Below are 17,822 nucleotides of genomic sequence, written 5' to 3'. Positions count from 1 at the left end.
GTCCCGATCCCAACCCGGGGGGGAGATCGGGGCAGACTTCTCTTACAGAGAGAGACATATTGGATCACACAGCTGAATACTATCTCGCCCAGGGGTCTGAATGAAAAATGCTCCTTCACTGTTTCTGTGATCCTCCATTGCTTAGTTATCTATAAAATAGAGCAATCCATGATATTATTATGATTAAGTGGTAGTTCTCCACAATAACTGGACCTTGTCCAATTTATAATTTAGTACTGTTTTTTAATAAGAACTTTTTTTATGCTTTATTGATTATAAAGAGAATTTTTTAAGCTACATTGATTATAAAAACAATTTTTCTGATACTTACGCATTTAAGGGATTTAAGCAGAAATGTGGATAAGGGGATAACACTCTTACAATCACATACCCAGACAGGGTTTTATGTACATTGGGCAATCAATTACTCTTTCACTGATATTTTAACAGCAATTTCACTCACCATGCACTCACATTTATAGTTGATTACCAATTAGAATATAAGATCAGCTCATAAATAATAACTCACATAGTTAGATATAGCTTTTAGATTTTTCAGATTTTTCACATTTTGTACATTTGCTATATGTTTAAAAAAAAAAATTCACATTATGTTCTTAGATGTCTATATCACGGGCTTTGGCGTTATATACCAAGATATACACTTATCACCCATCACCAGGTACTTACACCCAACACTTTAAATACAGCCTAGCTTTCACTTTACACGTAGGCTGTTATACTGTTTTTCACTTTATTACGAATGCAGGTTGAATTAGATTGCTTTAATGTATATGATTTAAATGTGCTCTGTTCCGTTCTCTACACGCTTTATTTTCCCTTGCAGGTCCCCCTCCTCTCCTCCCGACCGTCCGCGGTCCGGTTGCTATGGTGACATAACGCATTGAAGGGCTTACGAGGTTTGTCCTCTGCTGGTGCCCGTAAGCAAGGGACTAACTGAAGAGACGTCGGCGTCTCCAGTTGCCCGGCAACGACGCACGGCCAATCATAATCCTCATGTCCGGTCATGTGGGTCAGGTACCCGGAAGTAAAAATTTCACCATTGCGGAAGCGATCGGAGCACGCCCGGCGGCAGGAGTGGAGGGGAATCACCTGATTTCGTAAGTACCTTAATTAAGATACTTCCTATGTAAGCTTGCTTATTTTATTATTTATGTTGTCCTGATGAAAGCTCCATGAGGAGCTGAAACGTTGACGTACTGTATTGAATAAAGAAAATCTTTGCTATTGAAAAATTCCTGGAGTGCCGGTATTTGTTTGGAGATTATATATATATATATAAATATATAAATAAATAAATTAATAAATAATCGACCTATATTGATTTTTTTTTTTTAGAGCAGATACAGATACTCTGTGAACACAGTGTGTTTGTGTAGCGTGTATATAATGAATGCAGAGTGTGTGTTTGTGTAGTGTGTGTATAGTGAATGCAGTGTATTTGTGTATATAATGCAGAGTGTGTTTCTGTAGGTATGTAATTTGTGTAAAATGGGGGAGGCATTTTGACACATATTTAACACTAACAGCCACTAGAGGCGCATCCGAAATGTTACCGTACTTGTGGTCTTGTAACGGACCCTGCATGTCGTCACGCTCTGAGGACATCCGGCGTCAGCTATTTCACCATAGGAAAGCAGTGATTCATTGATTTCCTATAGGGAGATCCTAATGCCCGTCCATCACTGCGCATGCGCATTAGCACTCCCACGTCGGGCAACATTGGAGGAGGCGAGGCCAGACCAAGTCCTAGGGAGGGAGGAGTCAGAGGGAGCTGTATTGCCAGGAGTACAGCTTTGTATTCCTGCCACTATAGTATCCCGTTAAGGTCCTTAGAGTATCCCTTAAAGTGAGTGACTCTATACCTAGAGTGTAACCTTCTGCAAAGACCATGATGGTGATGCTTGCAGTGAGGTTGTTGCGGAGTGCAGGCAAAGGCGAGTTTACTTATCTGAACCTGTCCCTTCATACAGTTCAGGGAGGCAGAAGAAGGAATCGACAACTTCCTAGAGGATTTTGAGCACCAGTGTATTACAAAGTCGCCCCCGCAGAATGGGTCACTATTTTGGCCAGGATGCTTACAGGGAGGGCGGCGAATGCCTATACAGATGTACCAGCAGGCAAGATCCAGGAGTACGAGTGTGTCAAAGAAGTCCTACTAGCACGGTACGCTGTGACCCCAGAGTCGTACCGCAGAAAGTTCATGGGGACCAAGAAATGCGAGAAGGACTCCCATGCTAAGTGGGCAAGCCACATTGTCCAAGCCACCCAGAGCTGGATGGCCTCGCAACAAGCCAAGACCCCCCGAAGAGATTCTCCAGTTGTTCATGCTCGAACACTTTCACAACAGACTCCCCACTGAGGTGCATGTATGGGTGAGAGACCAGCAGCCCAAGACCGTGACCGAAGCGTCCAAACGAGTATGTGGATACTTGGGGTCCCCAACAACCTGCTCCCTCTCCTAGCTACCAACCCCCCCTCCCCCCCCTATCCGACCTTTGCTACAACCCAACCCCACTACCGCAGCTCCCCTTCGGGGCTTCCCGGTCCGGTCTCTTCCTCAGCGAGCATTCCCCGGGGCAGATTTTGATGATCTTCCCCTGCCCGACCTCCTGGAGGAAGGGGCTCAGGCAGAGTCCATAGACGAGGTCCACTAAGGGTCATCGAACCACCCAAGAGTCCTTTGGCCTCTCCAGTCGTGCTGGTCCTGAAAGGAGACTGCCAGGTTCTGTGTGGACTATAGGAGGCTTAACAACGAAACGGTCTAAGATGTGTACCCCATGCCCTGAATATACGAGCTGCTAGATGGGATGGCTCGGGGCCAGTACCTCACCACTATTGACCTGTGTAAGGGGTACTGGCAGATTCCACTAGTGGCGGATGCGGTCCCCAAGTCGGCCTTCAACACCCCATTTGGCTTGTACCAATTTAAGGTGATGCCATTTGGGTTGAAGAATGCCCAGTCACTTTCCAGAGGATAGTGGACAGGCTGCTGGATGGCCTCCATACCTGGAAGACCGCCATATATAGCGACACTTGGGAAGAGCATCTAGTACACATGGAAGCTGTACTAGACAGGAATAGGGAGGCAGGGTTGACCCTAAAAACCCAGCAAGTGCCACCTAGGGATGGCAGAGGTGCAGTAGGTCGGGTGTGGGTCCCAGAAGCCTGAGCCAGCCAAGACAGGCATTAGCCAACTGGCCCCGTCACCGCACTAAAGTCCAGGTGATAGCCTTCCTAGGGACTACTGGTTATTACAGGAAGTTTGTCCCCAACTACAGCGCCCTAGCTAAGCCCCTCACTGACTTGACCCGACAGGTAGACTGGGCCCCTGAGTGTGAGCAGGCATTCCAAGCCCTCAAGAACATCTTGGTGAATGCCCCTCTCCTGGCTGCTCCTAATCCCAGAAAACATGTTCTCGTTCACACAGATGCCTCCATGTTTGGGTTAGGAGCCGTACTAAGCCAGGTCGGCGACGATGGCGGCAAGCACCCCGTCGCTTACCTCAGTAGGAAGTTACTCTCCAAGGAGGTAAGCTACGCCACCATCGAGAAGGAGTGCCTGGCAGTGGTGTGGGTCTTTAAAAAATATTTTGGGAAAATGTGAAATGGAATGGGTTTTTAACTTAAAAACCTCAACCCCAAATGGTTCAAATGCTGATATGCCGAAAATGTTCTTTGTTATACTCTCTTTTTTATAATACAATCATATATTCCACATCCCATAAATTATATCTATGTACTCTTAACCCTTTAAGGACAGAGCTTCGGAAGCTTGTCTTTCACTTTATGACAACGGCATTTTTTGCCTTTTTTGCTGTTTGCGTTCAACTGCAATTTGCATTTGACTAATTTATTGCACCGACGCATATATTATATATATATATATATATATATATATATATATATATAAATAATACACACACACACATATATATATATATATATATATACATATATATATATATATATATATATATATATATATACACATATATACACACATATACATACACACACGCTTAATTATTATAAAAAATACAGAAAAATGCAAAAGTTTTTGCAATAATAATAATGTGTGCACAATTAGTGCAGGTTAACCCCTTAAGGACGAGTGACGGCTAGTTGGGTACATATAGGCTTGGGGCAACTTGATAATTGCACCAAAACTGCTCTGACCAATCACAGAGCAGATTGTGATTGTACACAAATAACAGCTGTAAACCTTTAACCCCTTAAGGACGAGTGACGGACGAGGTCCGTCACTCAGGGAAATGCGTTAATGACGAGTGACGGACCTCGTCCGTCACGCGTTAAAATTAACCCCCAGATCGCCGCAACTGCATTAGAGGCAGACCGGGAGCACCCGATCGGGCTGTCCCAGTACATGGGCCCGCTCTGACAGCATGTCAGAGCGGGCACATGTGCGGTGTATACTCACCTCCGCCTCCCTGCACTTCCTGGTTCAGTGTGAAGTGCAGGGAGACGGATCTTCAGTGATCCTGCCCCCTGGTGGAAAAAAAAACCATAGTAAAATTAAAATCCCACCCCCCTTTACCCATTTTAATAAAAAATTAACCCCTTCCCTGCCAATTGATCACTGACTACAGTGATCAATTGGCAGGGATTACATTTTACTATGATCTGATTTTTTTTTTTTAACCCCTGAGGGTTAATTCTTTTTTTTTTCAACCCTCAGGGGTTAAATGTTTTTTATTAATTCATTTAAATATTTTAAAGTTATAAATTTAGCTAGCTGGGGAGGGTGGAAGTTAGTGAGGAATTGGGGGATTTAGTGTTAGGCTAACTAGGGGGTTAACGTTAAAAAGAGTTTTAAAATAAGCTTTAAAAAGTTAAATAATTAAGTTAAAAAAAGTTTTAATAACGTTTAAGTAAAAAATTCAAAAAAAAAACCCTTTACCCAGTCCAAATAAAAATTAACCCCTTCCTTGCCAGTTGATCACTGCCTACAGTGATCAAAATACAGATCACAGTATTATACTGTGATCTAATTTTTTTTAACCCCTGACGATTAACTTTTATTTATGTTTTAACCCTCAGGGGTTAAATTTATTTAATTAACTAATTTAAATATTGTATAATTAAATATTTTGCTAGCTGGGGTGGGTGGGAGTTATGGGAAAATGGGGAATTTACTGTTAGTGCTGCTTACTGCCAGTTAGGGGTTAACGGTAAAAAAAAAAAGCTTAGAAAAATGTTAAATCTGTAAAAAAAAAGTTTTACCAAAGTTTAGGAAACTTTAAAAAAATTAATAAGCAAAACAAAAGTTTAAAAAATAGTTTTAAAAAGTTAGAAAATACATTTAATAATAATCATTACCACTACACCTGGTACAAGCTAGCGGAAAAATTATCCCATGCTAAGGTTCAAAATATGCCTTTTGAAATACCCTGGGATGTCTTCTTTAAGAAATGGTATGGCTTTATGGGGTATTTGGATTATATAGCCTGGTAAAATACTCTAAAATGGGACATGGGCACAGCGTAAAAATGTAAAGTTTGAAAAAAAATGGAATGGCTGTGTCCCAAATGTGCCCCTCCGATGTCCACATATACCTGGCAAAGGTACATACGGGGGTATTTTTGTACTCAGCAGACATAGCTGAGCAACATATGAAGTATTATACAGTGGTAGTACACATAAGGTTTGCAAAATATACTGTGCAAACTCACTTTGTGTGTCAAAAAGGCAGAAAGAAACGCTTATTACCACTGCACTTGGTACACGCTAGCGGAAAAATGATGCCACGCTAAGGTTCAAAATATGCCTTTTGAAATACCCTGGGGTGTCTACTTTAAGAAATGGTAGGCCTTTGTGGGGTAGTTTGAATTTAAAACCTGCGAAGATGCTTGGAAATTGCACATAGGCCCAGCGTCAAAATTCAAAGTTCGGTAAAAACTGATATGGCTTGGTCTCCTGTATGGCACTGTAGCTTCACAAAATAGTGCCAAAGACATTCATTGGGGGTGTCTTTTTACTCAGAAGACTTAGCTGAGCATAATTTGGGGGTTTTGAACTTAGTGGCACATATGAAATGCCCAGCAAAAATTCAATCCTTATGTAAAAAAATGCCCAAAATAATTTTTTACCACATATTTTGGCATATATTGGTGGAAAAATGGGGGCATGTTAAGGCACAATATGCACCTTATGAGATACCCTGGAGTGTCTACTTTTACAAATGGTAGGCCATTGTGGGTTTTTTTTTTTTTGAACCGTCAAACTGTTATAATACCCCAAATGGAAGCATAGGCTCATTAAATCCGTCTCTCAAAATTCGACAGTGAATACTGAAAAGGACAGGTCTCCTATATGGCACTGTAGCTTCACGAAATAGTGCCAAAGACATACAATGGGGGTACCGTTGTACTCAGCAGAAGTAACTGAACACATAATAAAACTTTGTACAGGAATAGCACACACCAACTTTACAAAATACACATGAGAAGTTCTTTGTTATAAGTTTGTGTGCGAAAACCCCCCCCAAAAACACAATTTTACTCCAATATTTAGCAGAGGTTGGCGGTAAAATGGCTACGTAGAAAGTGTCAAAACAACCTTAGGTAAATAGCCTGTGGTGTCTACTTTATATCAATATATACTTTTGTGTGGCAATTTTGTTTTCTTTTATGGCTATTAAGCTTACAAGACAAACATACCAAATTCTAAAATCGCTCCACATTAAGTTTATTTTACTCCTTGTGCTTTGTGACCTGTAACTACCAAAAAAAACTGAAAATCCCAGACACATTATATATTCTGTAAATCAGAACAACTAAATGAATTTCTCTTTAATTACTTTCCTTAACCCCTTAAGGACAGAGCTTCGGAAGCTTGTCTTTCACTTTAGGACAACGGCATTTTTTGAATTTTTTGCTGTTTTCGTTCAACTGCAATTTGCATTTGACTAATTTATTGCACCAACGCATATTATATATACCGTTTTTTAAAGGTCAGAAAGGGCTTTAATTTGATGTAACATTATATATATACACACACACACATGCTTATTTATTATAAAAAAAATACAGAAAAATGCAAAAAAATTGAAAAATTTTGTTTTCTTTACCGTTTTTGCAATAATAATGTGTGCACAATTAGTGCAGGTTAAGGAAAGTAATTAAAAATAAATTCATTTAGTTGTTCTGATTTACAAAGGCCTATCATTTGTAAAAGTAGACACTCCAGGGTATCTCATAAGGTGTATATTGTGCCTTAACATGCCCCCATTTTTTTACCATTACATGCCAAAGTATGTGGTAAAAAATTATTTTGTGCATTTTTTTACATACGATTGCATTTTTGCTGGGCATTTTGTATATTTCATATGTGCCACTAAGTTCAAAAACCCCAAATTATGCTCAGCTAAGTCTACTGAGTAAAAAGACACCCCCAATCAATGTCTTTGGCACTATTTCGTGAAGCTACAGTGCCATATAGGAGACCAAGCCATATCAGTTTTTACCGAACTTTGAATTTTCGCTGGGCCTATGTGCAATTTCCAAGCATCTTCGCAGGTTTTAAATTCAAACTACCCCACAAAGGCCTACCATTTCTTAAAGTAGACACCCAGGGTATTTCAAAAGGCATATTTTGAACCTTAGCGTGGGATCATTTTTCCGCTAGCGTGTACCAAGTGTAGTGGTAATAAGCGCTTTTTCTGCCTTTTTGACACACAAAGTGAGTTTGCACAGTATATTTTGCAAACCTTATGTGTACTACCACTGTATAATACTTCATATGTTGCTCAGCTATGTCTGCTGAGTACAAAAATACCCCCGTATGTACCTTTGCCAGGTATATGTGGACATCGGTGGGGCACATTTGGGACACAGCCATTCCATTTCTTTTCAAACTTTAAATTTTTACGCTGTGCCCATGTCCCATTTTAGAGTATTTTACCAGGCTATATAATCCAAATACCCCATAAAGCCATACCATTTCTTAAAGAAGGCATACCAGGGTATTTCAAAAGGCATATTTTGAACCTTAGCGTGGGATCATTTTTCCGCTAGCTTGTACCAGGTGTAGTGGTAATGAGCGTTATTAAATGTATTTTCTAACTTTTGAAAACTTTTTTTTACTTTTTAAAACTATTTTTTAAACTTTTGTTTTGCTTAATTTTTTTGAAGTTTCCTAAACTTTCGTAAAACTTTTTTTTACAGATTTAACATTTTTCTAAGCTTTTTTTTTTTACCGTTAACCCCTAACTAGTATACAATATTTAAATTAGTTAATTAAATAAATTTAACCCCTGAGGGTTAAAATATAAATAAAAGTTAATCGTCAGGGGTTAAAAAAAATTAGATCACAGTATAATACTGTGATCTGTATTTTGATCACTGTAGGCAGTGATCGACTGGCAGGGAAGGGGTTAATTTCTATTTGGACTGGGTAAAGGGTTTATTTTTTACTTAAACGTTATTAAAACTTTTTTTTTAAAATTAGTTTTTTAACTTTTTAAAGCTTATTTTAAAACTCTTTTTAACGTTAACCCCTAGTTAGCCTAACACTAAATCCCCCAATTCCCCACTAACTTCCACCCTCCCCAGCTAGCTAAATTTATAATTTTAAAATATTTAAATTAATTAATAAAATAAATTTAACCCCTGAGGGTTTAAAAAAAAAAAAAAAAAAAAAAAGTATTAACCCTCAGGGGTTAAAAAAAAAAATCAGATCATAGTAAAATGTAATCCCTGCCAATTGATCACTGTAGTCAGTGATCAATTGGCAGGGAAGGGGTTAATTTGTTATTAAAATGGGTAAAGGGGGGTGGGATTTTAATTTTACTTTATTTTATTTTTTTCCCACCAGTGGGCAGGATCACTGAAGATCCGTCTCCCTGCACTTCACACTGAACCCGGAAGTGCAGGGAGGTGGAGGTGAGTATACTGAGCACATGTGCCCGCTCTGACATGCTGTCAGAGCGGGCACATGTGCTGGGACAGCCCGATCCGGTGCTCTCGGTCTGCCTCTAATGCAGAGGCAGACCGGAGCACCATTAACCCCGCGATCGCGGCGATCTGGGGTTAATTTTACCGCGTGACGGACAAGGTCCGTCACTCGTCATTAAGGCAATCCCCTGAGTGACGGACCTCGTCCGTCACTCGTCCTTAAGGGGTTAAAGGTTTACAGCTGTTATTTGTGTACAATCACAATTTGCTCTGTGATTGGTCAGAGCAGTTTTGGTGCAATTATCAAGTTGCCCCAAGCCTATATGTACCCAACTAGCCAGGTTAAAATGTTTTTAAATCCATTGATAAAGCCTATATTGGTGAAACGCGTTTGGATATTGTACTGCTTTTTAATTACGGTTTATAAATAGATTTTGGTCATTTTACTCTTTTGCACCATTATCTTTTATTTACTTTTTTATTTCATTTATTTTTTATTATAACTTCCTGGCCTTTTACCCAATTATCTCCTATACTCCAAAGAATCCTTAGGTGGGGATTACACCACCTGTATCATGGAGCAGTTAGCCTGCCCTATACATTGTGAGTATATTTTATTATATTGTATATACCAGCATTATTTTATTGAGAGCACTATTGCTGTTTTATTATCTTCTCCCTGAGCTCCTGTCACCATCTTAAAGAACTATTTCAAAGAACGCTCACCACATATCCCAGAGGCGGGGATCATACCGCTGTATGCCTACTACACTAGAGCTAGTATAAGCTCTAGCAAATGTGAGTGGATCTACTATATTTAAATACTTTTTATCCGCTTTTGGAACATACTGCACCACCACTGTTTTTTGTTTTATCTCCCCCCTGGCTGTCTGTCACTACACCGAAGAGGATACTCACCGCATATCCCATAAGCGGGGATCATACCGCTGCAAGCTATTCATACCAGAGCTGGATTAAGCTCTACAAAAAGTGAGTATTATCTCTTCTATTTTATTTGGATACCTTTTGGATTACCCTTTGCCATTATTATTTTCATCACTCATCGCCCTCCTCCATATACCTGCAAGGAGTGAAACTCTACAACTTCAGAGACCAACATAGGACCAAAGTTCCATTATACTGGACTCTATTTCAAAATTATTACCTCAACCAGGACTTTTAATTTCATCTACTTTGCTCACTGGCGCAGTCCCATCCCTTTGTTTGTTCGAGTGTGTGTCACCCGACCTGCCCATTAATTCATGGGTGTCTGCGGGACTGCTCAATATCCATGATTTGACTAGTCCAGGGATAGGCAACAGTGGGCACTCCAGATGTTGTGGACTACTTCTCCCATAATGCTCTTACACACATAATGCTGGCAAAGCATGATGGGAGGTGTAGTCCAAAACCATCTGCAGTGCCGAAGGTTGCCTATGCCTGGACTAGTCCATCAGGTATTAGTTTCTAGACTTGAAAGAACACCACAATCTTTCAGCCTGCTTCTTTTCACCTATATGTGCACATAAAGAACATGCTACCCCAACAAAAACTAAAATGGGTACACTTTCCACATATAACTTTGAGAAATTGCTACTTCTCCAATCCTGCAAAGCAAAACCTCTCTCTACATGATACCAGCTAAGCAACACTCCTATGCTACAATGGGTGAAAGAGCTGCATTTATCATTGGAGAATTGTGAGCAAGATCTGGGCCACATGCCTAAATCACTGGGAAACTAACAAAGGTATTACGAGATGAAACTTGGTGTCATAATGCCTCTCCCACATATACCTCGACAGATCAAAAATATTGGAGATGCAAGTACACAAGTGCTTCATATATTTTGTAACTGCCCACAACTCAGCCAATGATGGGGTAACCGTTACATATTGCTGAAAAGAGACATGCTTCCAAGTTCAGCCTCACCTCTGTTATTGCGGTTGATCCAAAAGAAGGCAAAAAATTAAAAATTAAAAATACAGTTTTAAGCACTTTCAATTTTGCAACAAACCAGGAAAAATTCCTTCATGACCCCAGAACCACAGTCATATCACTTTGGATCAATATGAGATTACCCCACTAATTAAAAGGATCACTATAGTGTCAGGAAAAACTCCTGACCCTACCCTTGGGCCGTCCCCCCACCCTCAGGGCCCTCCTTCCTTGGCACTGAAACCCCCTTCAGTTACTTTAATCCAGCGCCGGGCTCCCTCGCCGCTGGTGACCTCTCCTCCCCCTCCCCCTCCAACGTCAGCTACCGAGTGGAGTGGAATGTGCATGCGCAGCAAGAGCCACGCGCACAAAGTCCATAGGAAAGCATTTCTGAATGCTTTCCTATGGACGTTCTGCACGATGAATGCGATTTTCGCATCCAGCGTCGCAGAAGCGCCTCTAGCGGCTGTCAGGAAGACAGCCACTAGAGGCTGTCAGTATATTTATATCGGCAGATATTTTGTGTTAAGACAAATTAAAAGTATGTACCGTAACTCACCCTCAGAACAGAGGCAAATCCATTTTGTAACAGAACGCCAAGACAGACAACACATGTTTACTCTTTCTATAACTATTCATTCACGTCTGAGCTAAGGAATGCAACTTATGTAAACAGAGATAAAAACTTAGATAAGGCATTTCTATAGCAGGGGGTGTTGAATGCACCAACCCAGAGACAAAATGTATACATACAAACACACACAGTCCACACAATTTCCTATCATATATAATTAGTACTATGTTAATAATATAGAATATTCATGGATATAATATCAATGAAGAAATGTCATATTGTTACTAACATTAGTGGAAATGTGTAATCTTAAAGGGACACTATAGTCACCAAAACAACTTTAGCTTAATGAAGCAGTTTTGGTGTATAGATCGTGTCCCTGCAGTCTCACTGCTCAATTCTCTGCAATTTAGGAGTTAAATCACTTTGTTTATGAACCCTAGTAACACCTTCTCCATGTGACTTGCACAGCCTTCCTAAACACTTCCTGTAAAAAGGGTCATCTAAAGTGTATCCTTCCTTTATTGCAAGTTCTGTTTAATTTAGATTTTCATATCCTCTGCTATGGTAATAGCTTTGCTAGACCCTCCAAGAGCCTCCTGTATGTGATTAGTTTAATTTACAGAGAAAGAGATACAATTGTTTAAGGTAAATTACATCTAATTGAAAATGTAACCAATTTTCTTTTCATGCAGGCTGTGTCAATCAGAGTTAAGGGAGGTGTGACAAGGGCTGCATTAACAGAAACAAAGTGATTTAACTCCTAAATGGCATTGAATTGAGCAGTAAAACCTGAGAAGCATGATTTATACACTAAAACTGCTTAATTAAGCTAAAGTTGTTTAGGTGACTATAGTGTTTCTTTAGCTACAGTTTCACATAAGAAAAACAGACACCAAATGACAGATAACACTAAGTAATAAATTTTACTTTCTAAAAAAAAAAAAAAAAAAAAAATAGATTACAAGTTCCATTGTAAGAAAGAGGTGAAAAAGAGTGTGAAAAAGAGTTTAAGACATGTCAGAAAGCTAAAGATAAAAAGGTATATGCCAGACACTCAGACTGGGAAAACGCTTTGAAGATGACAGCTTCTTTGACAAATAGTAGCCATAAAAAGATAACCAGATGGAGTAAAACGCATCACAAAATTCAGTTAACCCATTATACAAAAAAGGTAAATGGACCCCCTGACAAAAAAATTTGGTGATGTAACTGCGCCATCTACTGGCCAAAATCTAGAGGATAGTTTGTAGGGAAGACACGCCCACAGTTCACTATTGGTTACTATTAACTAGTGACATGTAGGGAACTAGTCTTTTAAAATTGAAGGACAAAGGGAAGAGACACACACACATTCTGTCTTTTAGAGTAACTCAAGACTCACACTCAACATCTAAGATCTGACATCTGGAGCCAAAGCTGGACACACTTAATTCTTAGCATCCTTTCCAACTAACAACTTCAGAACTCATACAATTCTCTCATCATACTTGCATTAAAAATTCCTGGGACATATCTACACATCTGATAGAAAATCTACAACCTGACTTGTAATTATGCTGGTTTTATTTAATTAAATTAATTGATTTTACTAAAAGGCAGAATATACTTGGATAAAAGCTGGTGATTCCAACATTTAAAAGGAGTCATGATTTGTTAATATATAGAATTCGGAATTCCATTCCTGCAGGTGTACCAATGAATTCTATATTACTTCTAACTTTAAAAATAGAATACCAGGCAATTATCCAGATATATTACCTTAACTAATTTAGAAATAGTGAATCTTAATTATGAAAGTTAAAATTCTGTAGACGTAAAATCTGGATAGAATTATTCTTATTGGATGGACATAGGAATGGTGAATGATCTGGTATGAGGATTACTGTAGTTGTAAAATTGCAATATAATAGGATATCTTGCCTATGAGGATTATAGCTAGCAGTGAAAGAGTTAATTCAGTGTGATTTGACTGTCAGCCATGTTATGATGTTGGATTGTGAAGTGTCCTGTCGTAAATCTTAAACGGCAGACAACTGTTGCATATATAACTGTTGCTTTTAGCGGTCTATATTGTGTAAAACCACTGCCATATTGTATACTTTTGTTATACCTAAATATTCACTGATTGTCGCGCATGTTAAATATATTAATATTGTCACAATAAATTATATTTTTATAATTACATTTGTGATTAACTCAGGCTAGAGTTCACGCACCACTGGACCACCAGGGATGGATGCCAGCTGCAGGATCCCCCCGCCCAGGCATAAAGGTAAGCAGGGAGGGTGGAAATAATCATACAGGTCACAGCAGCCTCACAGACACCCTGCACCCCTAACACTCACAGCACACACACAAACACACACACACCCTGCACCCCTAACACTCACAGCACACACACAAACACACACACACACACTGCACCCCTAACACTCACAGCACACACACAAACACACACACACACTGCACCCCTAACACTCACAGCACCCCTGACACTCACAGCACCCCTGACACTCACAGCACCCCTGACACTCACAGCACCCCTGACACTCACAGCATCCCTGACACTCACAGCATCCCTGACACTCACAGCATCCCTGACACTCACACTGCACCCCTAACATTTACAGCACACACTCACAGCACCCCTAACATTTACAGCACACACACACTGCACCCCTAACACTCACAGCACACACTTCACCCCCAACACTCACAGCACACACACACAGCACCCCTAACACTCACAGCACACACACACACACTGCATCCCTGACACTCACAGCACCCCTAACACTCACAGCGCACACACACTGCACCCCTAACACTCACAGCACCCTCACTCACACACACACACAGCACCCCTGACACTCACAGCACACACAAACACACACACACTGCACCCCTGACACTCACAGCTTCCTCACATTCACACACTGCACCCTCACACACAGCTTCCTCACATTCACACACTGCACCCTCACATTCACACACTGCACCCTCACACACAGCTTCCTCACACGCACATAGCACCCTGATGCAAACACAGCACCAGCTCACACACAGCACATACACATTGCACCCATCAAACACACAGCACCCATCACACACACACACACACTACACCCCTCTCGCGCACACACACACACACTACACCCCTTACACACACCCTCACACACTGCACAATATGCTTTCCTATCATTTTTGTCTCCTGGTATCCCAACTATGGAGACACCAGAGACAAATCTCAAGCAAACAGTGCAAGCATGTTATTAAATTTGCTTGCGCTGTGCAGAACAAATACAGGGTCTTTTTCTCATGTCAGAGCTCTTCAGCAGAGCTCTGCGCATGGTCTACCCTGGAAGAGCATTGAACCAACATGCTCACTTTGTGATGGGGCGTGCTTGTCATTGGTGATGAAAAAACACACCCTATCTGACCCCGCCCCCTTTTTAGTGGGCCGCTGTAATTAAAAAATGCCCAGGCCGAATTTTCTTCCCAGTCCGGCCCTGCCCCCAGATGACGTCGGCGGGGGAGGAGCGTGGGCGTACCCTGAACCGAGGGACATCAGCGTTGGATACAGGTAAGTCACTGAAGGGGTTTTAACCTCTTCAGCAACTTGGGATGGGGGTGGGAGGGGACCTGCAGTGTGATGGGAGTTGGCACCCAGACCACTCCAATGGGCAGAAGTGGTCTGGGTGCCTGGAGTGTCCTTTTAAGAAGACAAGGTCCGGTCACCCAACCATGCCAGCAAGCTAAAGTATTTTATGCGTGTGAAGTAGTCCTTTACCAGTTGTAGGAATGCTTGATAAACACCATAAACTTTGACAAGAAGGCACAATATACTACACTGCAGACATTAAACAGAAATTGACAAATTCCAGATGCAAATTGTGGATACTGGGGCAAGCAGTGTGGATTCACTGTCAGGAAAATGGAGTGTGTGAGATGCTAAAGAGCAGCAAAGCTGACAGGTCTGCCGTAATGGAAACGCAAAGCAAAACAGCCGCAAAAAGTAATGGACGAGGAATAACACCAAGATAAGAAAAAAAAAAAAACCATAACCACCATATATCCGGGTTACTGAGCAAAATGTTACGTCGGGTAATGGTCTTTAAGTGCAGAGTGAGCGGTGCTGCATGACAGGGGACCAGCGTACCTGAGAAGTTAAGCAGCCAAAGGTGAAACGCGACCCCGATCACACAGGGACACAGGAAGAGCAAAAGCAGATGTCGCATTGGCCGCTTGTTCAGCCAGGCAGCACAGGAAAATGGACTTGGCTACGCTGCCCACGGACTCCACATCAAAGCCATGCTGCCCGGAGATTTACTGTCGTGAAGATAATCAATTTGACAAATTCAACCAATAGCAACGCGGGTTGCACTTCGAATTTAGGCGAGGTGCGGTGTGCCGTGCACGCTGATTGGCTACAGCATAGCACGGCACCTTTACTACTGCTAGTTGGCTGGGCAAAGAAACCAGGGTGGGTCTTGTGTTGACGCCTGAATTAAAATCAATTGTGTTTGAAGTAATGCTGCCTGTGTCCTTTAATGACGGAACTAGCGTCTCTCTAAATAAGTCATAGTCAGTGTATAGCCAGTACTAGCCTGCAAAAGGTCCTTGATATAAAATGATTTAAAAGAGCAAATACGTTGGGAATCAGCAATGGTGAAATAATACAGCTTTGTGTAACACGTATAAGACTGAATATTGTATGTAGCTGTTGATATAGTGAATGGCGGGCTTGCAGTTTGCATACAGAAAGTTTGTATTCATCTTCAGAGGCTTGCATTGTCGTGGCTTCCTATGCCGCTGCGTCGTGAGACATTTGACTGTAGGTATTGCATAATTTGCAGTTTTGCTAGTTATACACGATTACTGGGTACATTTGTATAGCCTAGCAGTCGTATACATAAGTGCCAGTGTGAAGGGGTTATTTAAAACAAAAATTAACATTCTAGTTGGACTTTTAAAAAAGAATTTACCAAATAATAAAGTTACAGATAAACAATGCCATATACATTTTCCCCACATATTCTATAATCCTTTACATCAAGCATCAACTCAAAAAGTAAGCACGGGCCAAATAAACAAGGTTTAAGTTAATGTGGGCCGCAAAAAAAAAAAAAAACGTACATTTTCATAGAAACTTTTTTTTTTTTTTAAAGTACAGTATAAAAAAAAAACCGCATCCCACTCTACTAAATCCGAGTCGTCATCCCCTACTAAATCCCAGCCCTCCCCTCATATACTAAATATACGAAATACTAATGGGGGGTTTAATGTGAGTGTGAGCGAGGGGAGTTGAGTATGGTTTGGTTGGAGGGGGTGAGTGTGACAGGATCAGGAGGGGTTAACGTGAGTGTGCCAGGGTTAAGGGGGTGACAGTGTGTGTGGGAGTGTGGTGCCAGTGTGTTGGGTGGGTGGTGACAGAGTGTGGGGAGGGGTGACGGTGTGCGTGGAAGGGATGACAGAGTGGAGTGGGCTGAAAGAGTGTGCAAAGGAGGAACAATGTGTGGAGGGGGGTGACAGAGTGTGAAAAGGGATGTGTAGCGGAGCTCCAATACCCAGAATAGGTATCTCCGCTATTCCTTCCTTGAAGCTGAAAGAAGCACACCAATAATCCAAGACCCTTTCCCCCCAGCAACTAGACGACACATAGTTCTGGGAGTCAACTAAGTTTATTTTTTATTTTATGCACTGACTCCTAGCATGGGGTCTCCACATGAAAATTACAAAGGTTTTCCTCCCAAGAGTCTCTGTTTCTGAGAGATAATTGCGTGAGAAAACTAAAACTCAATTATCTCTGAGATACAGGAAACATATACAATTTTACATAAAAAATACATTTTATTAAACATAGGAACCCCACGAAAGTCATATCACCGAATAGCTTGGGTCTGAGGGCCCACTTTGTGGAAATAGCGCTCAGGTCCCTTTGGTGGTTCGGGAACACCATTCAAATGAAGTTTTGAAATCAAATCACTTAATCCCACCAAACAAGCAAAATGTACAAACACAATAGTGGATAGCGCTCTTATAGGTGATATCAACCCAGGGCCGGCGCTACCATAAGGCGGCCCAGGCAGCCGCCTTAGGGCGCACCGGCCCTGGGGGCGCAAAATCAGGCTGACCGGAAGGAGGGGAGCGCACTGCGCTCCCCTCCAACCGACGACCTGTTGTAGCGTGGCCGAGCGCCCGGTTTTGCGGGCGCGCGAGGGAGCACTCTCCCATGTTTGCTTCCTCTTCAGCTCCCTCGCGCGCCGCATACTGATACCGGAGCCGGAAGATGACGTCATCTTCCGGCGCCGGCATCCCTACGCGGTGCGCGAGGGAGCTGAAGAGGAAGCACACATGGGAGAGTGCTCCCTCGC

At 41.5% G+C, this 17,822-nt stretch overlaps 1 protein-coding gene across 1 annotated transcript in view; it reads right to left on the bottom strand.

Annotated features, from left to right (window-relative positions):
* The window catches only part of B3GALNT2 (beta-1,3-N-acetylgalactosaminyltransferase 2), a 331,198-nt gene extending 315,415 nt beyond the window's left edge, over positions 1-15,783 (bottom strand). The window contains exon 1 of the mRNA XM_063443383.1: positions 15,608-15,783. Coding sequence (XP_063299453.1) covers positions 15,608-15,686 — 79 coding nt within the window. The 5' untranslated portion in view covers positions 15,687-15,783. The remainder of the gene's footprint in view (positions 1-15,607) is intronic.
* Between the last annotated feature and the right edge of the window lie 2,039 nt (positions 15,784-17,822).

Source organism: Pelobates fuscus, chromosome 2 (genome assembly GCF_036172605.1).
Source record: "Pelobates fuscus isolate aPelFus1 chromosome 2, aPelFus1.pri, whole genome shotgun sequence".
Lineage (NCBI taxonomy): Eukaryota > Metazoa > Chordata > Amphibia > Anura > Pelobatidae > Pelobates > Pelobates fuscus.
The sequence above is the reverse complement of the archived record's forward strand: the minus strand, read 5'-3'. Positions and strand labels throughout refer to the sequence as shown.